The sequence below is a fragment of the Phocoena phocoena genome, chromosome 13 (genome assembly GCF_963924675.1).
Source record: "Phocoena phocoena chromosome 13, mPhoPho1.1, whole genome shotgun sequence".
Taxonomy (NCBI): domain Eukaryota; kingdom Metazoa; phylum Chordata; class Mammalia; order Artiodactyla; family Phocoenidae; genus Phocoena; species Phocoena phocoena.
The window spans coordinates 65,260,527-65,276,662 of NC_089231.1; the positions used below are offsets into that span (position 1 = coordinate 65,260,527).

General features: G+C 55.7%; 1 protein-coding gene across 1 annotated transcript; it reads right to left on the reverse strand.

The window, feature by feature from the left end:
• Positions 1–2,688: 2,688 nt before the first annotated feature.
• On the reverse strand, positions 2,689–10,421 carry ADORA2A (adenosine A2a receptor). The gene is made up of 2 exons (XM_065890109.1): positions 10,099–10,421; positions 2,689–3,592 (listed from the first exon to the last, which is right to left on the reverse strand). The coding sequence occupies exons 1-2, from the start codon at positions 10,419–10,421 to the stop codon at positions 2,689–2,691; spliced, it is 1,227 nt and encodes a 408-aa protein (XP_065746181.1).
• Between the last annotated feature and the right edge of the window lie 5,715 nt (positions 10,422–16,136).

Here is a 16,136-nt window from a genome sequence, read left to right on the forward strand (position 1 = left end):
AGGTGGGCTCTGTATGTTTGCGTGCATACACGTGTATTCTCTCATAGTCAGGGAATGACACATGCATCTGTTCGTGTCTGTGTATGTGCGCTTACCCATGAGCCTGGCTCACAGTGGGAGCTTGTACAGGGTGTGTGTGGTGATGGGACACTGGGCCCCCTGGGGACCCGAGGAAGCATGATCACGTGGGCCTGGGCTCCAGAGCTGGCCTATGGGCTGGTCCTGCGAGGGTCTAGGGCTCAGTTGTATCCAAAGTATTTCCTAAGACCCTGTCCCTGTTATTCCCCAACCCAAAGCCTGCACCATGTAGCCCAGCACCCAAAGCTCTGTTCCCAAGAGGCCTCAAAAAGGATGGAGAGACGATATTTCTTCTTTACCTACCTTTGTGGTTCTCTTAGTGGCCTCTTCCCACCAATTGGTCATGAGGACTGACAGCATCTGTGCTCTTGGCCACCTCAGGCACAAAACAGGCCACTGTTCTGCCCTCAGCCTGCAGCAAGCCCAGGCCAAAGTGTGTAGGAGAGTGGAGGGAGCTGGCGTGGATGGGGTGGGCTGTGCGGTTGTGTCAGTGGTTCTGACCCTGACTGTCCATGAGAACCCCTGGGGAATTGCTGCTGCCTGGGTCGACCCAGCATCTCTGGGGTAAGGGCTCAGGCGTCGGCGCTCTTTAGAGCGTCCTAGGTCTCTTCTGTGCAGCCAGTTCAGAGGACCTCTGATAGATAACGACAGTGAAATATTGCTAAAATAAACCTGTGTTGGTTTAGGGATACTTACATATACATCTGTCTAGTAGAAGTATTAAGATGTGCAGTGGAACAAAATGAAACCCAGGAAAGTGGTTGTTTCCAGGTGCACGAAGCAGGGTGATAATATGGGGAGGGGTTGGTTGTCATGTTTCGTTTCTTGAGCAGAGTAGTGGGAACATGGTATTATTTCATATTTTTCGGTTTGGTTGAAATAGTTCATCGTTAAGTTAATGGGAAAAAAAATCATGGATTTTTTGGTCAGATAAACCTTGGGTTTTAAGTTCACTTCTGCCATTTACTAGCTGTGTGACTGGGGCAAGTACTTAACCTCTCTGTTCAGGAGAGGTGGTTTAGTCTCTCTGTTGTTTAGTCATCTGTAAAATGGGGCTCCCAGGGCTGCGTGAGGATTACCTGTGAAGTTCTAACATTCCTGCCCGTCTTCGCCCTGAGTGTGCCTACGAGACTTCAGACCAAGACTGGCCCTGCGGCTGGGGCACGCTGCTCACTTCCCCTGGGCCTCAGACTTCTCCAGCACAGAAGGGTGGCACCCCCTCCTTAGGCAGGGGGCCCCAGAGACAGCGTTAGAGCAGGAAACACCCGTTCCTTGTACGTTTCTTTGTTTGAGTAGGAGGAGGGATGACTCCAGGGGAAGGCAGTTTAGCCCCCCACCCCACCCCCTCATCATTTTTAGATCCCCTCTCAGCTGAGGGGTGGAGCAGGGCAGTGGGGAGTGAAGGAAACAGCTCTGAGAAGGTAACATAGAAGGAGACCTACAAAGGACATTAGGAAGGTAATGAGGGAGGGAGGAGCCTGGTCCCCACACTGAGGGAATGCCTAGGGCTGGATGGGTCTGTGGCTTCTGGAGGGAGAGCAGCTAGAGAAAGGGCCCCCTCCTTTCACATCCTCTTCTCACAGGAATGCAGGTTTGGGGCTGCACATGGGCATTTGCATTTTGGTGCATCCAGGCAGCCTCTTCCCTAGGAAGATGGGAGCCTGGGAGCCCCATCACAGCCCCAGGCAGGCAGGCTGTCTGCACATATGTGCACACTCTCTTACACCTGCAACACATACCCATATGTGTGTGCCAGGCCTGGTTGTGGAGTAGGGAAAGGAACTCAGACACCATTCTAATTGGACAAGCTTAAAACACAACGTGGCTCATTTTTATTGTATCTCAGAAAAAAAAAACATTCCCTTCAGAAGGAAAGGCAGTTAGATAGGGCCTCTACCTGGGCAGCTCTGAGCTCCCCAGGCTAACCCCTCCTGGCCAGCCCCGACATCCTCCCCTGCGCCCACGCTCTGGCACGGCTCCATTACAACTCGCTGTCCTCGAAGGAGATGTGCATGGCAGCTCATGGCAGCGGGAGAGGGCTGCCTGGGTCTCCCTGGGCCAACTCCTGGTGCCAGGTTAGCAGCAGGGCTGAAACAGAGCCAGCAACCAGGGAGGGAAGATTAAAAGGGTTTCCTCACACTTACATTTTCTCCTGGAAAAAATAGTCAAACGCCACCTCTGAGCACAATAGCTCCTGAATCCTTGGAAAGTCTGGGGAGGGTGGTGTGTGTGTGGCAGGGGGGCCTTTTGGAACCACTCCCCAGCCTCAGGCCAGCCAACCTGCTCTGCCACAGCTGCTCTGCGGAGACAAGGTGGCACTTCTAGGTGCTTCTGGAGTTGGGGACCAGCCCTGGCCAGCCAAGATGCTCTCGTGCTGGGGCTCTGGCCTGATGCAGGGCCTCCCAGCATGAAACGTCCACTTCCTCGGACTCCAAACCCTTCCTTCTGGGCCTCATGCTGCTCCAGCCGGGGCTCCCTCCTCAGTCCAAAGTGGAAACCGGCCATGAGAAGGGTCTCCGGCACATGCACTCTTCTCTCAACGTGACTGGTTCCACCAACCAGGAAGAGAAAGATTTCCTTCCTTTAGGAAGGGGCAGACTCAGTGGTTCATCAGGACACTCCTGCTCCATCCTGGGCTTGGGGACCCTCGAGGCCCAGGGACTCTGGGTGCTCTCCCTTGAGCTCCTGTCTGAGGAGCTCCATGTCTGGGAGGCCCATGTCCCGGTGGGACTCACGGGCACTCCCTCCACTCAACAGCCCCAGGGTGTAGCCATTGGGTCGCCGCTCAGGCTGGGGGGCACTGCCGTTGGCCCACACCCCGGGAGGGTGGCCATTGAGGCGGAGGCTGATCTGCTCCGCGTCGCTACTGTGAGCTGCCAGGGCCCGGGCACTGGTGCCACCTGCTTTGAAGGGCTCCCGCTGCCTCAGGATGTGGCTGCGAATGATCTTGCGGAAGGTCTGGCGGAACTCGCGGATGCGGTAGGCATAGATGAAGGGATTCACCACGGAATTGGTGTGGGAGAGGATGATGGTCAGGTACATGAGCCAGGGTGGGGCGTGGCTGCACTTGGGACAGAAGAAGGTGAAGCAGTTGATGATGTGCAGGGGCAGCCAGCAGAGGGCGAAGAGCCCCACAATGATGGCCAGCGACTTGGCAGCGTGGACCTCCTTCTGCAGCGTGGACCGGGCTCGCTCCCCCGGCAGAGGCTGGCTCTCCATCTGCTTCAACTGTCGCCGGGCTGCCAGGAAGATCCGCAAGTAGACACCCAGCATGAGCAGCAGGGGCACCAGGACACAAGCAAAGAAGTTGTAGTACACCATGTAGTTCATGGGGACCACGTCCTCAAAGAGACAGGCCACCTGGCCCACCCTGCAGCCCTGCGAGTGGTTTCTGCCCTCCTGCTGACTGCAGTTGTTCCAGCCTAGCATGGGAGTCAGGCCGATGGCAAACGATAGCACCCAGCAGACTGCAATGATGCCCTTGGCCCTCGTGCCTGTCACCAAGCCATTGTACCTGGGGAGAGGAGACCAGCGTCAGAGGCCTGGGAAACCAGGGCTGGGAAGGGCCAAGAGTCAGAAACCCAGAGCAGCAACCTGTACCTCATCCACTGGCTGTGAGGTCTTGGACCAGTCACTTCCTGCCTCCTAGCCTCAGTATCCTCTTCTGTTCAGAGGAGGGCCAAGCCTGGCCTTTTCTCACAGGAGGTAACAGGAGAGCAGGCACCCTGGAAAGGGAGACCACTGCACGGACGTCCAGATGATTTTTGAATAGTATTACGAGTAGTCCTGGGACTTAATTAGTTTGGTTTGAAGGAATTAATAAGTGATTCTGGGGGGGGGGTGAGGAGGGGAGAAGTTATAACCTCCATGTTGATCTCAGTCGATGCTACAGTGGGTGTCCCTTTATTTAGAGTGGGAACGGGTCAGGAGGGTACTCGCTGGCTGGGAACCAAACCAGCCAGATCAAACCTGTAGGTGGTTCACATCTCTTGTGCTTATGCTCTTCCTTCCCCACTTGACTTAGGGTCTCCAGAAGCCCCTAAGGAGAGGTGGTACAGGTGGGAAAAGGAGGGGTGGAGGTCCCGGGCCAAATGAGATACCCCCTCTCCCTTCCAAATTCACCCACAGCCCTCTGGAGAGAGATGAGATCAGTATGTCTTAACATTTATATAAGCCTTAACATTCAAGAGGTAAGAGTTGCATGAGATTCAAAGGTCCAGAGAGGAGAGGTAGTCTGCGCAAATCACTCAGCACTCTAGAGCACCAGACTCAGTTCCAGACTCGGGGAGTGGCCTGATCTGCTGGCTCAGAAGCTGACCTCAGGCCAACAAAAAAGGGTGGTATCGATTTTATTAAAAGAAAGGGCAATCAAAAAGTCTTCTCCCTGACTGAGGAAGATGACCTCAGTTATCTCTGAGGGATGACTTTGCATTTAACGGTTTTGATTCTGGCAACACCAGACTGCCTTCCTCTGTACCTAGTAAACCCTACCCATCCTTTCTAAGTTCAGGTTAGATAGATCTCAGAGAAGTTTACTACCCAAGCTCAACTAATCCCTACCCAATCTGGGCTCCCAAGGCTGGGGGCCCCTTGGGTCCCTATATCCATCACTGCATTACCATCACTGAGACAGGACATAGTAGGTGTCAAGGAAAAACATGCTTAATTCTGGAGCTGGAAGTATCCATAGAAACTAGTCCATGGGGTAGCAAACACAGGGGCCTAGAGGTTACAAATGTGTGAGGCAGGCAGGCTGGTGGGTATTTACCCTATGTGCAGGAGGCAGCTGATACCACTCAGCCACCCCCTCCCCCACCCCCACCATGCAAACTTGCCCAGTGCTGCCAGATCTCAGGAGGGTCTGGGAGCTGATTTTTCTGGGTAAAACCTCCCATGGTTTAAATTTTGTCAACTGATTCAAATTAAGGGAAAAAAAAACACAGTGGCCTCTGACCTCTAGTCTATTCCAACCCTCTCGTTTTATAGGTAGAGAAACTGAGGCCCAAGGAGAGGAATGGACTTGCCTGGACATTCCAGGAATCCAGAGGCAACTTGGGCCAAGGTAACTTCCTCATTTCTGAACCCAAACAGTAACCTAGTAGGACCGTTCTCCGGAGCTCTGCCGCCCCATTCACTGGGGGCTTGGGTGCCTGCAGCAGGAAGAGGGTCATGGACTTGCCCATTTCTGTCAAGCCACAGAGAGCCTATACTGCCCTATCTCCTGTTCTGGAGCTTCAAACGTGAGGTCACAGTTTTTTTTTTTTCCATTTATTACTTATCTAGCACTTGCTCTGTGCCAGGCACTGTTTTTAGTACTCTACAAATAGTAATTTATATGATCTGATTGAATAAGAGGCTATTTTAATTTTTTAAATATCTATTTATGTATTTGGCTGCACTGGGTCTTAGTTGCGGCATGTGGCATCTTCATCGTGGCACGCGGGCTCTTAGTTGTGGCATGTGGGATCTCGTTCCCTGACCAGGGATCGAACCTGGGCCCCCTGCATTGTGAGCTCGGAGTCTTAACCGCTGGGCACCAGGGAAGTCCCAGGAGGCTATTTTAATGTTGATATTTTTCTGAAGAAAAGCATATTCCCTCTGGGTTCTAGCGATGGTGCATTCTTGTTTAGCCATGTTGTCACTGCCTCTCTGAGCCTCAGTTTCCCTATCTGTAAAATGGGACTAAGAATCTGGGGCTTGTGAGCACTGTCCCATGAGGGCAGATTGTAGAATTGTTGGGTGAAAATTATAGGGAGATGGATTGTGGCTCAGGGTAAATGAGCTATTCACAGGAGAAATGGACTGCCTCAGGCAGTGGTGAAGCTCCTGTCATTTGAGGCAGTCAGGCAGAAGCAAGCAGTAATAGGGATGGTGTAGAAGATCCTGGAGGCCACCTGCTTTGGGGATTTTCAAATTGTTCTCCAGCAGCAACCCTTCTCACCTGCATTCCCAGGCAATCACAGAATTGGAGCTGCCGAGGAAGAGAGGAGGCTTAATAATATTCACTGAATGAATGAACTGGGGGGGAAGCCAGGGCCCAGCCTGAAGGCTTCTGGGGACACGGTTTGAAAATTCCTGTTTTGTCCACTTGTCTACATTTAGATGAGGAAACCTAGGAGAGGAAGTCTGCCACTGCATTCTGAAAAGAAAGCTCCTCCTGTCCTGGGGACAGACACAGAAACACATTGATAGCACTTGTCTCTGTATGCAAAGGATGTCTGGAAGGATTCCCAACACTGCCTTCCAGGAAGGGAGCTGAGGTGGGGCAAGGGGGACAATTCTTTACCATTTATGCTTTTGTTCTTTTTTGATGTTGTAATACATGCAGGTATTATTTATTTTAAAAAGATACCAAACAGATTAATTTTGTTATTCGAAAGAAAGCCTCTTAGGCTGAGAGCCCTGGACCCAGGCTCCCAGGGGACTGGATCAACATTAGGGCCCAGATGGAACCATGGCCAAGCCACAGCCTGGCCTAGCAGCATCTCCCATCCCCTGAGCTGTGTCTGTGACTAAGGCAGTCACATCTTGCCCTCCTGGGCCTCAGACATAGACTGCCTGCCTGGTGGAGGGGGTGCCAAGGCCATCCAGGGTCATGCTCTGCTGTTCTGGGGAGCCCAGAAGTGTCATAGGAAGCCGGTGCCAGAACCACAGCCCCCGCGTTTAGAGGTGTTTCTGCATCCCTGTGTCCTCCAGCTCACAGGCTGCCCCTTCCTGGGGGCTCCCCATTACTTACATTGGGGGCTTACCCTATGAGCCAATAGTACCCCCCACAATTCAGGTCAGGGCTTCCCGTGCATTTGCCCTTCAGTCAGGAGAAGGCGGAGCTTTCCTAAGTTGTCCAAAGGAGCCACTGACCTACAGCTAAAACCCAAACTCCCTCCCAAGCATGGGAAGGCCTGAGCCAGCCTCACAGCCTCCCTGTAGGCTTGTTCTCCTCTTTGTCAGTCACCTCTCCCTGGCCCAGAGCCCACATGCTTATTCCTTCCCTGTGGCCTTTGTCCAGGCTTGGCCCCCTTCTGTTACCCCTTCCCCCACACACGCCAATGCCCATTCCAATGCATCCCCAGCAACCCATGGCGTCATCTCCTGCAGGGAGTCCTCTCTCCCAATCCTGCCCCCTTAGAAGCCAGGGTACTCAGGTTTTGTTCCCTGGGGCAGTTCACCACACAGGACTCTGCTGCCCCATAAGAAGGCCTGTTTCCCGAAGGGAGAGAGCAGTCAGAAGGGGCTAAAGTGAGAGATGGGAGACAAGGGGTGTGGAATTCCCCTGGGAAAAGAAAGCCTTTGTCACCCTGGGAATTCTGTCCTCTGGGGACATGGAGAGCTCCCATCCCTGCCTCTGTCCAGGCCCTGCCCTAGCCCAGTAGGGTCCGTGCACTTGGGAAGGAGCACATAAGATTTTTCTGAAACTGAATTCTTTTAAAAAAAAAGAAAAAGAAATTAATGGTGAACGGTGCAGGCCTGGAGCTAGGCATCCAGAGCATCGGTCAGAGGCTGGACTTCAGGTTAGCCAAATGGACTTACTGAGTGGATCAGGAAACAGCACACAGGAGAGACTGGATTCCAGCTGGAAGGGGACAGAGGAAGGGGGGCAGGAATGGGCACCCTGAGCCAGGCAGCAGTCCCAGAGCTGCCCCGGGTTACCATCTGCCTCCATCTAGTCCCCACTCATGCCCAGCTTGCTCTCAGGAGCCCCACACGGACAACTTTACACACCTCGTTCTCCCAGCCCTCGCCAGCCCAGTACCCTTGAGGAAGAGGAAAGTGGAGGGACCCAAGGGGACCTGGAGCAGGGTGAAGGGCCCTGGAGTCCCCGCGTCCGGAGACACTTTTCCTTCTCTGGCTCTGGCCTCCCCATGAGTAACAGGAGGGTCATAACATCCGCCCGGCCACAATGCCGGCCGAGAAGATCAAAGGAGACGCTGAGCCAACATCCTCTGGCAAACGTGGAGCTCTCTGCCCCAAGGGGGGTTGAGCATCATCACCACCGTCATCCCATTGGCTCCCTGACCCAAGACAGCCAGGCTGACCCTTCTAAGCCCTATCAAGTGGAGCTCAAATGGCCAAGGTCTGGGTGGAACTAGGTCCTGCTCTGGAAGACTGTGGGAGTTGGGCAGGCAGATGGGGTTGGGGGGGGGGCAGGTCCATGGCTCTGAACCTCCAGCAGCTTCAGAAAGACCTGAATCTCCATCCACCCCACCCTGCCATCCTTTCTCAGGGACCCATCACTCCAGTCCACTCACTGGGCCCTCAGAACACCTTTGTGAGCTCAGAGGGATAGAGACCTGGCCCCTTTTATAGATGAAAAATGGGCCCAGAGAGAGGCAGCTGACTTTCCACAGTCACACAGCATGTCCCATCCTCTTGCATCAGGGAGGATGGGACTTTTGACTCTTGAAAAACAGACAAGAAAAAGAAGCCAAGGAAGGCCCTTTAGATTGAGACCAGCAGCTCTGATCTCTCCCTCAAATCCACTGCTCCTTGAATCAGGGAAGAAATTGAGAACGACACCTCTGCTCCCCACTGAACATTCCGCCAGGGCCGGCCCAGCCCAGCCCACACTGGCCTGGCCCCGAAGTGGACACCAATCAATCAGCCTGGGAGCCCTAAGGCCTCTGTGTCCTGGTCGAGCCTGGACTCTGGCTCTGCCCGTTTAGGCTGGTCCTCTATTAGGACCAGCCAGAGTCCCCTTTTCTTTTGACAAGGGTCCTAGGCTGTCCTGAGACAAAGTATTCTGGGAGGGCCACACGGGGCCCAGGCTCCTTCCTTCATTTAAGCAGCATGATGAGGGTGTCTGTCTGCTTTTCCCTTACAGCCCAGGTGGCCCAGGTTCTGGGAGACAGGGGCCACCCTATGACCAGCTCCCAAAAGACTGAAGTCACCGAAGGTGGCAGTCATGTTTCTTCCCATGCCCAGTCCTGACTGTGCTACCAACTCATTGCGTAGCCCTGGGGGCTGACTCCCTTCTCCAAGCCTCATTTTTCCATCCATAAGATGAGAGGAAATGACCTCTAAGGGTGCCCCTGGGTTTGACACTCTATATTTCCATTTGCTCATTGAGCCTGTTCCCTGTCCTGGCTGGGGCACCCTCAGCCCAGCATGGGGCTGGTGGGACTACTCTGGTTCAGAGAATTCGCCACTGGATGGGGGCACACCATCCTCTGAGACCTCCCTCAGGGCCTGCAGCCATCTAGGCTGTGGAACCCAGCTCCAGGGTGGAGGGGCGAGGAGGTGGGGCAGAAGGCCCCTAGGCCGGCCCCCAGGTGGGGAGGGACACACTTCCTAGCCCTGTCCATGGGTTGGTGGTGGTAGGTGGAGGCTGTCTTTAAGTGAACTCAGCCTCAGGGAAAGTCTTTGTTTACACAATACATGGCTGAAGTCATTTCACAAAAGTTTCACCATAAAAACCCCCATCCACCAGCCAGCTCCCGTCCCCCATGAACACTTGGTGACTGAGCAGCACAGAATTTGCATAGAGGTCCAAGTGACTCACGAAGGCATTTGACCAAGGCACTTCCCCTCTGGGTCATTTTCCCAATGTGCAAGCTGCAGGGCGGCCTGGAGGAGCTGGAGGAAGGCAGGCGGGTAGGTGGGCGGGCTTCTAGCTCTCAGGTCCTGTCGTTTCCGTGGTGCCCACCCTGCCCCACTGTCATGCTGTGTGAAGAACGACCCAGATGCACCCACCCAGGCCTGGGCTGCACACATCTGCCAACAGCCAAAACACGGCAGCCTCACCCATGTAGCCCAGGGGAGCCTGGGAAGGACCAGCCTGCCCTGTGCCCACAGGGATCAGCTGGTGTGGCACAAGTGCTGGCCATGTGCCAAGCTCTGGGCAGCCCCAGACAGCCCCACGGCCCTGTCCTCAGCTCAACACAACCCAGACCAAGTCCTGACCCCAAGTTCACCCTGACCCCTGGTTCACCCTGATCCTGGCACAGACCAGACCCTGACACAGGGAGCTTTTTCACAGATGTGGCCCCCAGCATGAGGTGTACCAGGGAAGAGAACGTGGCTCACCGGAGTGGGATGCGGATGGCGATGTAGCGGTCAATGGCGATGGCCAGGAGGCTGAAGATGGAACTCTGCGTGAGGACTAGCACGAAGCAGGCGAAGAAGAGGCAGCTGTGGCAGGCGGCACAGAACCCCGTGCTGATGGTTATGGCAAAAGGGATGGCAAGGACCCCCACGGCGATGTCGGCTGCCGCCAGGGATACCACAAAGTAGTTGGTGACGTTCTGCAGATTGCTGTTCAGCCACACAGCCCAGCACACCAGCACATTGCCCAGGATGGCCAGCACGGCAATGGCCAGCTCCACCGTGATGTACACCGAGGAGCCCATGTTGGGCACAGCTGCAGATGGGCAGGGTCAGCAAGGACGCAGGCCAGGCCAGCTCACGGTCCATAGCTGCAGCACAGCTGGCCTGCCCAGGCCCTGAGCCCCTTCACAGGAGCCAGGAGCGTCCCTGCCGTTGGGGGGGGCCCCCCAAGGGCTTTTCACAGCCAACTCCAAGTCTTCAGAAACCAGGCCCTCTCCAGGGGCTCTGGCGGCATCTTGGCTCAGCTTAGCTTCAGAGTTCCTGTGGTACCTGCCAAGGGAGAAGCCGCGTGAGGAGGTGGACCACTGGCAGGGGCACAGCTGAAGATTCCCAGGGGCAGCCCTCAGCCCCGGCTCCCCAACACCCTCCCCACAGGCCGGGCATCAGCCTGAGGACGACCTACCGTGCCCTGCCTCTCCCACCTGAAACAGAGGGCCAGGGATCAACCCCAGTCCGTTTTTCTTCCAAGGGAGCCGAGAACTTTCAGAGTTGAGTCACTTGTGTTGGCCCCCAGGCTCAGCTTCTCAAGCCTTCTGTGGCAGCTCTGCCAGTTTCCTGGATCCCTGAGCTCACCACTACCCTACGACCCTCCCTCCTGGAAAGGCCTCCTTAACCCCTGGATCTCCCAGGGCCACCCACCTTCTCTCTCAGCCAGCTTCAGTCTGCTCCATCCCCCTGAGAGCGCTCCCCGGGGACTACCAGCACCTACCTATGCTGCCCGAATAAGGAACAGGCCCAGAGACCCCAGAGCTCTGATCTGGGAGGATCTGGCGGCCCTCTGGTCCTGTCTCCCACTGCTGGCAGGTAAGCCTTCTTGCCCTCACTGGTGGTGCTGCACAGGGTGTTGGAGCAGGCACAAAGGGAGCCCGCCCCTCAGCAGCCCCCGCCAGCTGACTGCACATCTAGGAGGGGCGGCTGCCTCGCCTCCCCCCTCACTCCCTCCTCCCACACCTGCTCCCCAGCCTGCTTCTCTGCCTGGCTGGTGCGCTCAGCCAGGCTTGCCTGGGGACTGCGGGCAACAATGTTTCTCCTTTCTGGGCCTCAGTTTCCCCACTGATACAGTGGGGAGGTTGGACCCCAGTAGCCTCTGGGGGCCATTTCAGCTCTCACCCATGATTCTATGAGAAGGGAGTGAACACATTTGAAAGGGCTCCCCCAGTCAAAATATCATAGAAATGTAAAGAATTAGTGACACCCAGTAGAAGCAGAAGTCTTAGTCTCTCTAGCCCAAACCCCCAGGGATCCCCCTTGAGCTTGTGAAACAGTCTCCATCGCCCCTGCCAGTCCAGGGGCCTCTCCCCATCACCTCTACCTCCCCCTTGTCACACTCACTTGTGCTGCCCAGCAGTGTCCTCCATGCCAAATCCACCCCCTCCTGCAGTCCTGGGCTTTCATGGTCCAGGTGCACATGGAGAGTGGCTGCCGCCTGCCTGGGAACAAAAAGCCTGAAGCTGCCTTTCAGGCTCACATGTGGGCTCGGGGTTGCATTCCCCCTCTCTCTTCCAGGATACGAGGGATCAAGAGGACTGGCAACCTTGGGAGAAGTTTGCTTATTGTCCCTGCCTGTATTCCAAGGGCCAGGCTCCCCCAACCCTGTCCAGGAGGTGATTTAGAGCTGTAATAGATGACCCCAAGTTTCCTTCTAACTCCAATCTACCTCAGGTGGCAGGAGCTGGGTGGGCACGGAGAGGTACAACAGAGAGGCGTCCCCCATGCCCACTGGGAGGCTTGGAGGGGAGTGCCCAGCCCCAGGAAGCCGGAGAGAGAAGAGGAGGCCGAGCTCCTGAGAACCCAAGGGGTTCCTGCAGCCCACGGCTTCTCTCAGGCCTGGCAGGAGCCTGCCTCCAAGGGGCCATGGACAAGTCTCACCGAGCCCCTGCTGTGCACAGGGCATTTGCCAGCCAGCTACTTACAAAGCATGTCACTGGCGGAGGTAGGGCAGACCAAGTCTCCTGGTGCCAACTCTGGCCACACAGTGTCCCTTGGTGCTCCCGGCCTGCAGCCCAGAGTAGCATTCACCAGGGACACTCTGACTGCAGAGGCTATGTGTCCAGTGTCTCGTCCTCGTTCTGCAGGAGTGAAGTGACAGCCCCCAGAGCTGCCTCCCATCTGGGGGCCTCCCAGGTTCAGCACCACCAGCAGCGGGCCACTGTCCAGTCAGGCCCAGCAAGCCCCAGGGACCCTGCCTCTTACCACCAGTGAGCCATCCATCCACCTTCCTGGCCTCCTCACAACCCCCTGCCATCCTTCTTACCCTGGCCTCAGCCTCTCCTGGGGAATCTGCATTGACAGAGACATAGCCTCTGCCAGTCCAACCAGCCCAGGCTAGAAACCTGACTTGGCCCTAGGCCATCATCCAGATTCAGAGGGTTCTTCCCAGGGTCAGATAAGGTGGGGCCACCAGTGATCCACCTGACCCAGACAAGTACCACGTTTTTGTGGAGCTGAACATGGGCTGTCTGGCCCCACTGCCTGGAGCCCTACTGATGGGGTCACATCATTAGCATCTGCCCTGGATGTTGGGCTGACTCCATGTGGGCTGGGATGCCCAGCATAGAAGGGTGTTTGGGGACCCTAACCCAAGCCCTCTGTTTGGTGAGGTTCTCCTGGCAGACTCAGGACCCCTAAATCCTTGGGGCTTCCCCATCACCTTCTGTACTGTGGGCTCTCAGGCCTCACAGCACCTGGTACCAGCACCCTTCCTGACTAAGCTGAAGGCACCTTCCTACTGTCCAGCAAGCCTTGGGTACCTTCCCAGTCTCACTGGATACAACAGACCCTCCAGCCCAGGTCAGCCCTGCAAGGAGCCAGACACACCCCTGCCAGCTGGGTCTGGAAGGCTGCCTCCCAGCACACTGGGCTCCCCATCAGCCACCTTACAGCTTTCCTGCAGGCCCTCCAGCAGCTGCCAGCACATCCCGGGTTGAAGCTTGCCTGGCCACACAGGCAACCTGGTTATTTGCCAGACTAGAATCTCCCAGCCCCAAGCAGAGCACATCAGTGGAGCCCAGGGCACCGTGGGGTCAGCAGGGCACGGAGGTAGCTGGGAGGAGGTTGGAGCTTCCCAGCTGTCAGACCGCAAGTCAGCCCAGGGTTGGGGGTGCCCTAACTTGGGGCCTTTGCCAGAGTTTTGTAGTAAAATGCTCCCATGATGGCCTGTTTTAAGGTACTAATGAGTCACTGACAGGAACTGGGAATCAACGTACACAGCTGGGGAAAACCAGGCTCCAGCCACCACTGAGCCACCAAGCCCTGTGCTCTCCCAGGGCCCACCTGCCTGGACTCCACTCCAGACCCTCTACAATAGTTGTACGGCCTGCTTGGGAGCTCAGGAAATGAGGGTGCAGAGGCCTGTGGGTCATCTGTGTTCTCACTGGCTGGCCCCATGAACTTCACTCTACAGATGAGGAAGCTAAGGCTCAAAGAGGCTAATGCCCTCCCAGCTTTACCATGAGCATAAAAGGGTGGAACAGAGCTGGGGGAATGCCCATGAAAAACAGCAGCAGCAAGATTTCCTAGGGCCTCCTGGCCCCTCTCTGCTTTCCTCCCTTCAGAGGCCTCCTAGAGCAAGAGTGACAGGAAGGTTGGAGGCCCAGGGGGAGGGGGCTGGGGGCGGGGCCAGGATCTGGCAATTTCCTGTTCTTCTCTGGTGGCTCTAATTAATCCTTGAGTCATCTGTTGCTAGCCAAGAGGGGAAATGAAATATTAATGATGTAATATTTCCTTGTGATTGTCTCTTATTGGGGACAGGGCAGAGGGCAGAAGCCATCCCGTACAGATCAGAGTTACATGCTGGGGAAGGTGCATGATAAGCCTCAAAAGGACAACCCCACAGGATTCCCCAGCAGTTAGACTCAAAACTGCTGCTGCTTCCCGCCTTTCTCCTTACCCTCACCAGTCTGGCCACTTTAATTAAAACTCCATTTAATCAAACCTGCACATTTCCTGGCTCCTTGTACATCAGACTAACAAGGCTTTCTGTACACATGCCCACATGGTGGCTGTACCCCCAAGAGCCCGGTGGATAGAAGTGCCCGCCAACTTGCAGGCAGGACCCTGCACACCAGCTGCTGAGTGCAGCTAAGGGCAATGTACCAAGGCCAGCCTAGCGCCTTGGGCCTGTTGCAGCCACACTGGGCCTGTTCCTGGGCTCCAGAATCCCAGCCTGAGACTCCTCCACTACTTTCTCACAGCAGATGTTTCCAAGTACCTACTCTGTGCTAGGCAGCATCCCAGCTGCTACAGCACAGGGAGCTTTGTGCCACCTGCTGCTGAGCCTGAGCCCACAGTGGGGGGGCCGTAAGGCAGAGTTGTCCCAGGAGACTGTCCTGAGCTGGCTACTACCTAGGTGTGCAGGTCACTCCCCACTTCCAAGACCTCAGTTCCCACTAAGATGAGCCTGCAAACCACAATTTCAAAGCACAGGAGGAAAATTAAGGGTAAGAAAGATAAGCAACAGCAGCCAAAATACAGAGATTAATTCATTCCAGAGATGAAGATAATATAGTAATCTAATAATTTTCAAAGACATTTAGGACCTTCAAAGAGATAAAGGAGTAGTATCCATAAACAAGAATGAGAATCATTGGCAGAACCAAAACAAGAACAGGCAAATATGAACGAGAAATAATATAAAAATCCTGGAAATGAAAAACAGAAGGATTGAGGAGAACACAATTGATGTGTTGTCACGTGCATACAGTTTGAGGAGACAGTTGGGGATCTGAAGACCGCACTGTGGAATTCTCACCCAAACCTCAGAGCAGGTAGTTGAAAGAAATGGAAGGTAGACTGAGCAGCAGCACCTCAGTGGGAGAGTGGGGAGGTCAACAAGCAAAGGAGAAATAGCTGCATAGGCAGCTCAGCTCTGCCCCAACCACAAGCCCTCCAGTGGCCTTTAGAGTGGCCCAGGCCTGGGCACAAGACTCCCAAACCCCAGGACCCTGGGACCGGCCAGGCCCCTCTCCAAACCCATCAATGAGAGCAGGGCCATCTCCAGTGTTGCCTGGAGGTGAGCATCCTCTGTGTCATGGCACCTCTTCCCTCCCTCTCTCCCTCCCTGCAGGGTTGCTAGCAGCTCCAACTTCAGGAACCTTGTGAGGGCTGGGCCCCAGGTACCCTGGCAGGCACCAGTGGTGTCCCTTCCCCCGGCCCCTGGGGTGTGCAGCTGCTGCTTTCAGAGCCTGGGGGCAGGATGTGGGCAGGCCTGGGGCTGAGAGCCTGCTCCCTGCACTGAGCCCAGCCCCCAGAGCAGCCTCCACATCAGCAACGCCTGGAGCTGCAGGGCCTTTCTCCCTGCTGGGGGCCCAGAATCCCCCTTCCACCCCCTTGTGTCCAGGCCAGATGCCAGAGAGGCCACAGGCCCTGCCTCTTCCCAGCCTGACATGGCCACTCACCCCCATGGGCTGCCTCACCTGACTCCCCGCTCCAAGGGGCCACTCCACACGCGAAGTGCTATGTGCCCACCCTGTGTTGCAAGGAACCCAGATGGGGTCCCACTCCTGCTCCATCCCACACTCCCTGAGACCCTGAGCAAGAGTCTTCCCCTCTGCACTGTGGCCCCTCTGGCACAGCAGGCCACAGTGAGACAACCTCCTCACCTACATGGCTCAGCACCCACACCTCTCAAGTGAATCTTCTACTGGCATGACGACAGGCACTACCATGCCTGAAGAGGTCAAGATGGGGGGGGGGGGGCTTTCTAAATGGCCCTGAGAACATAGACCCTAGTGGGCCTG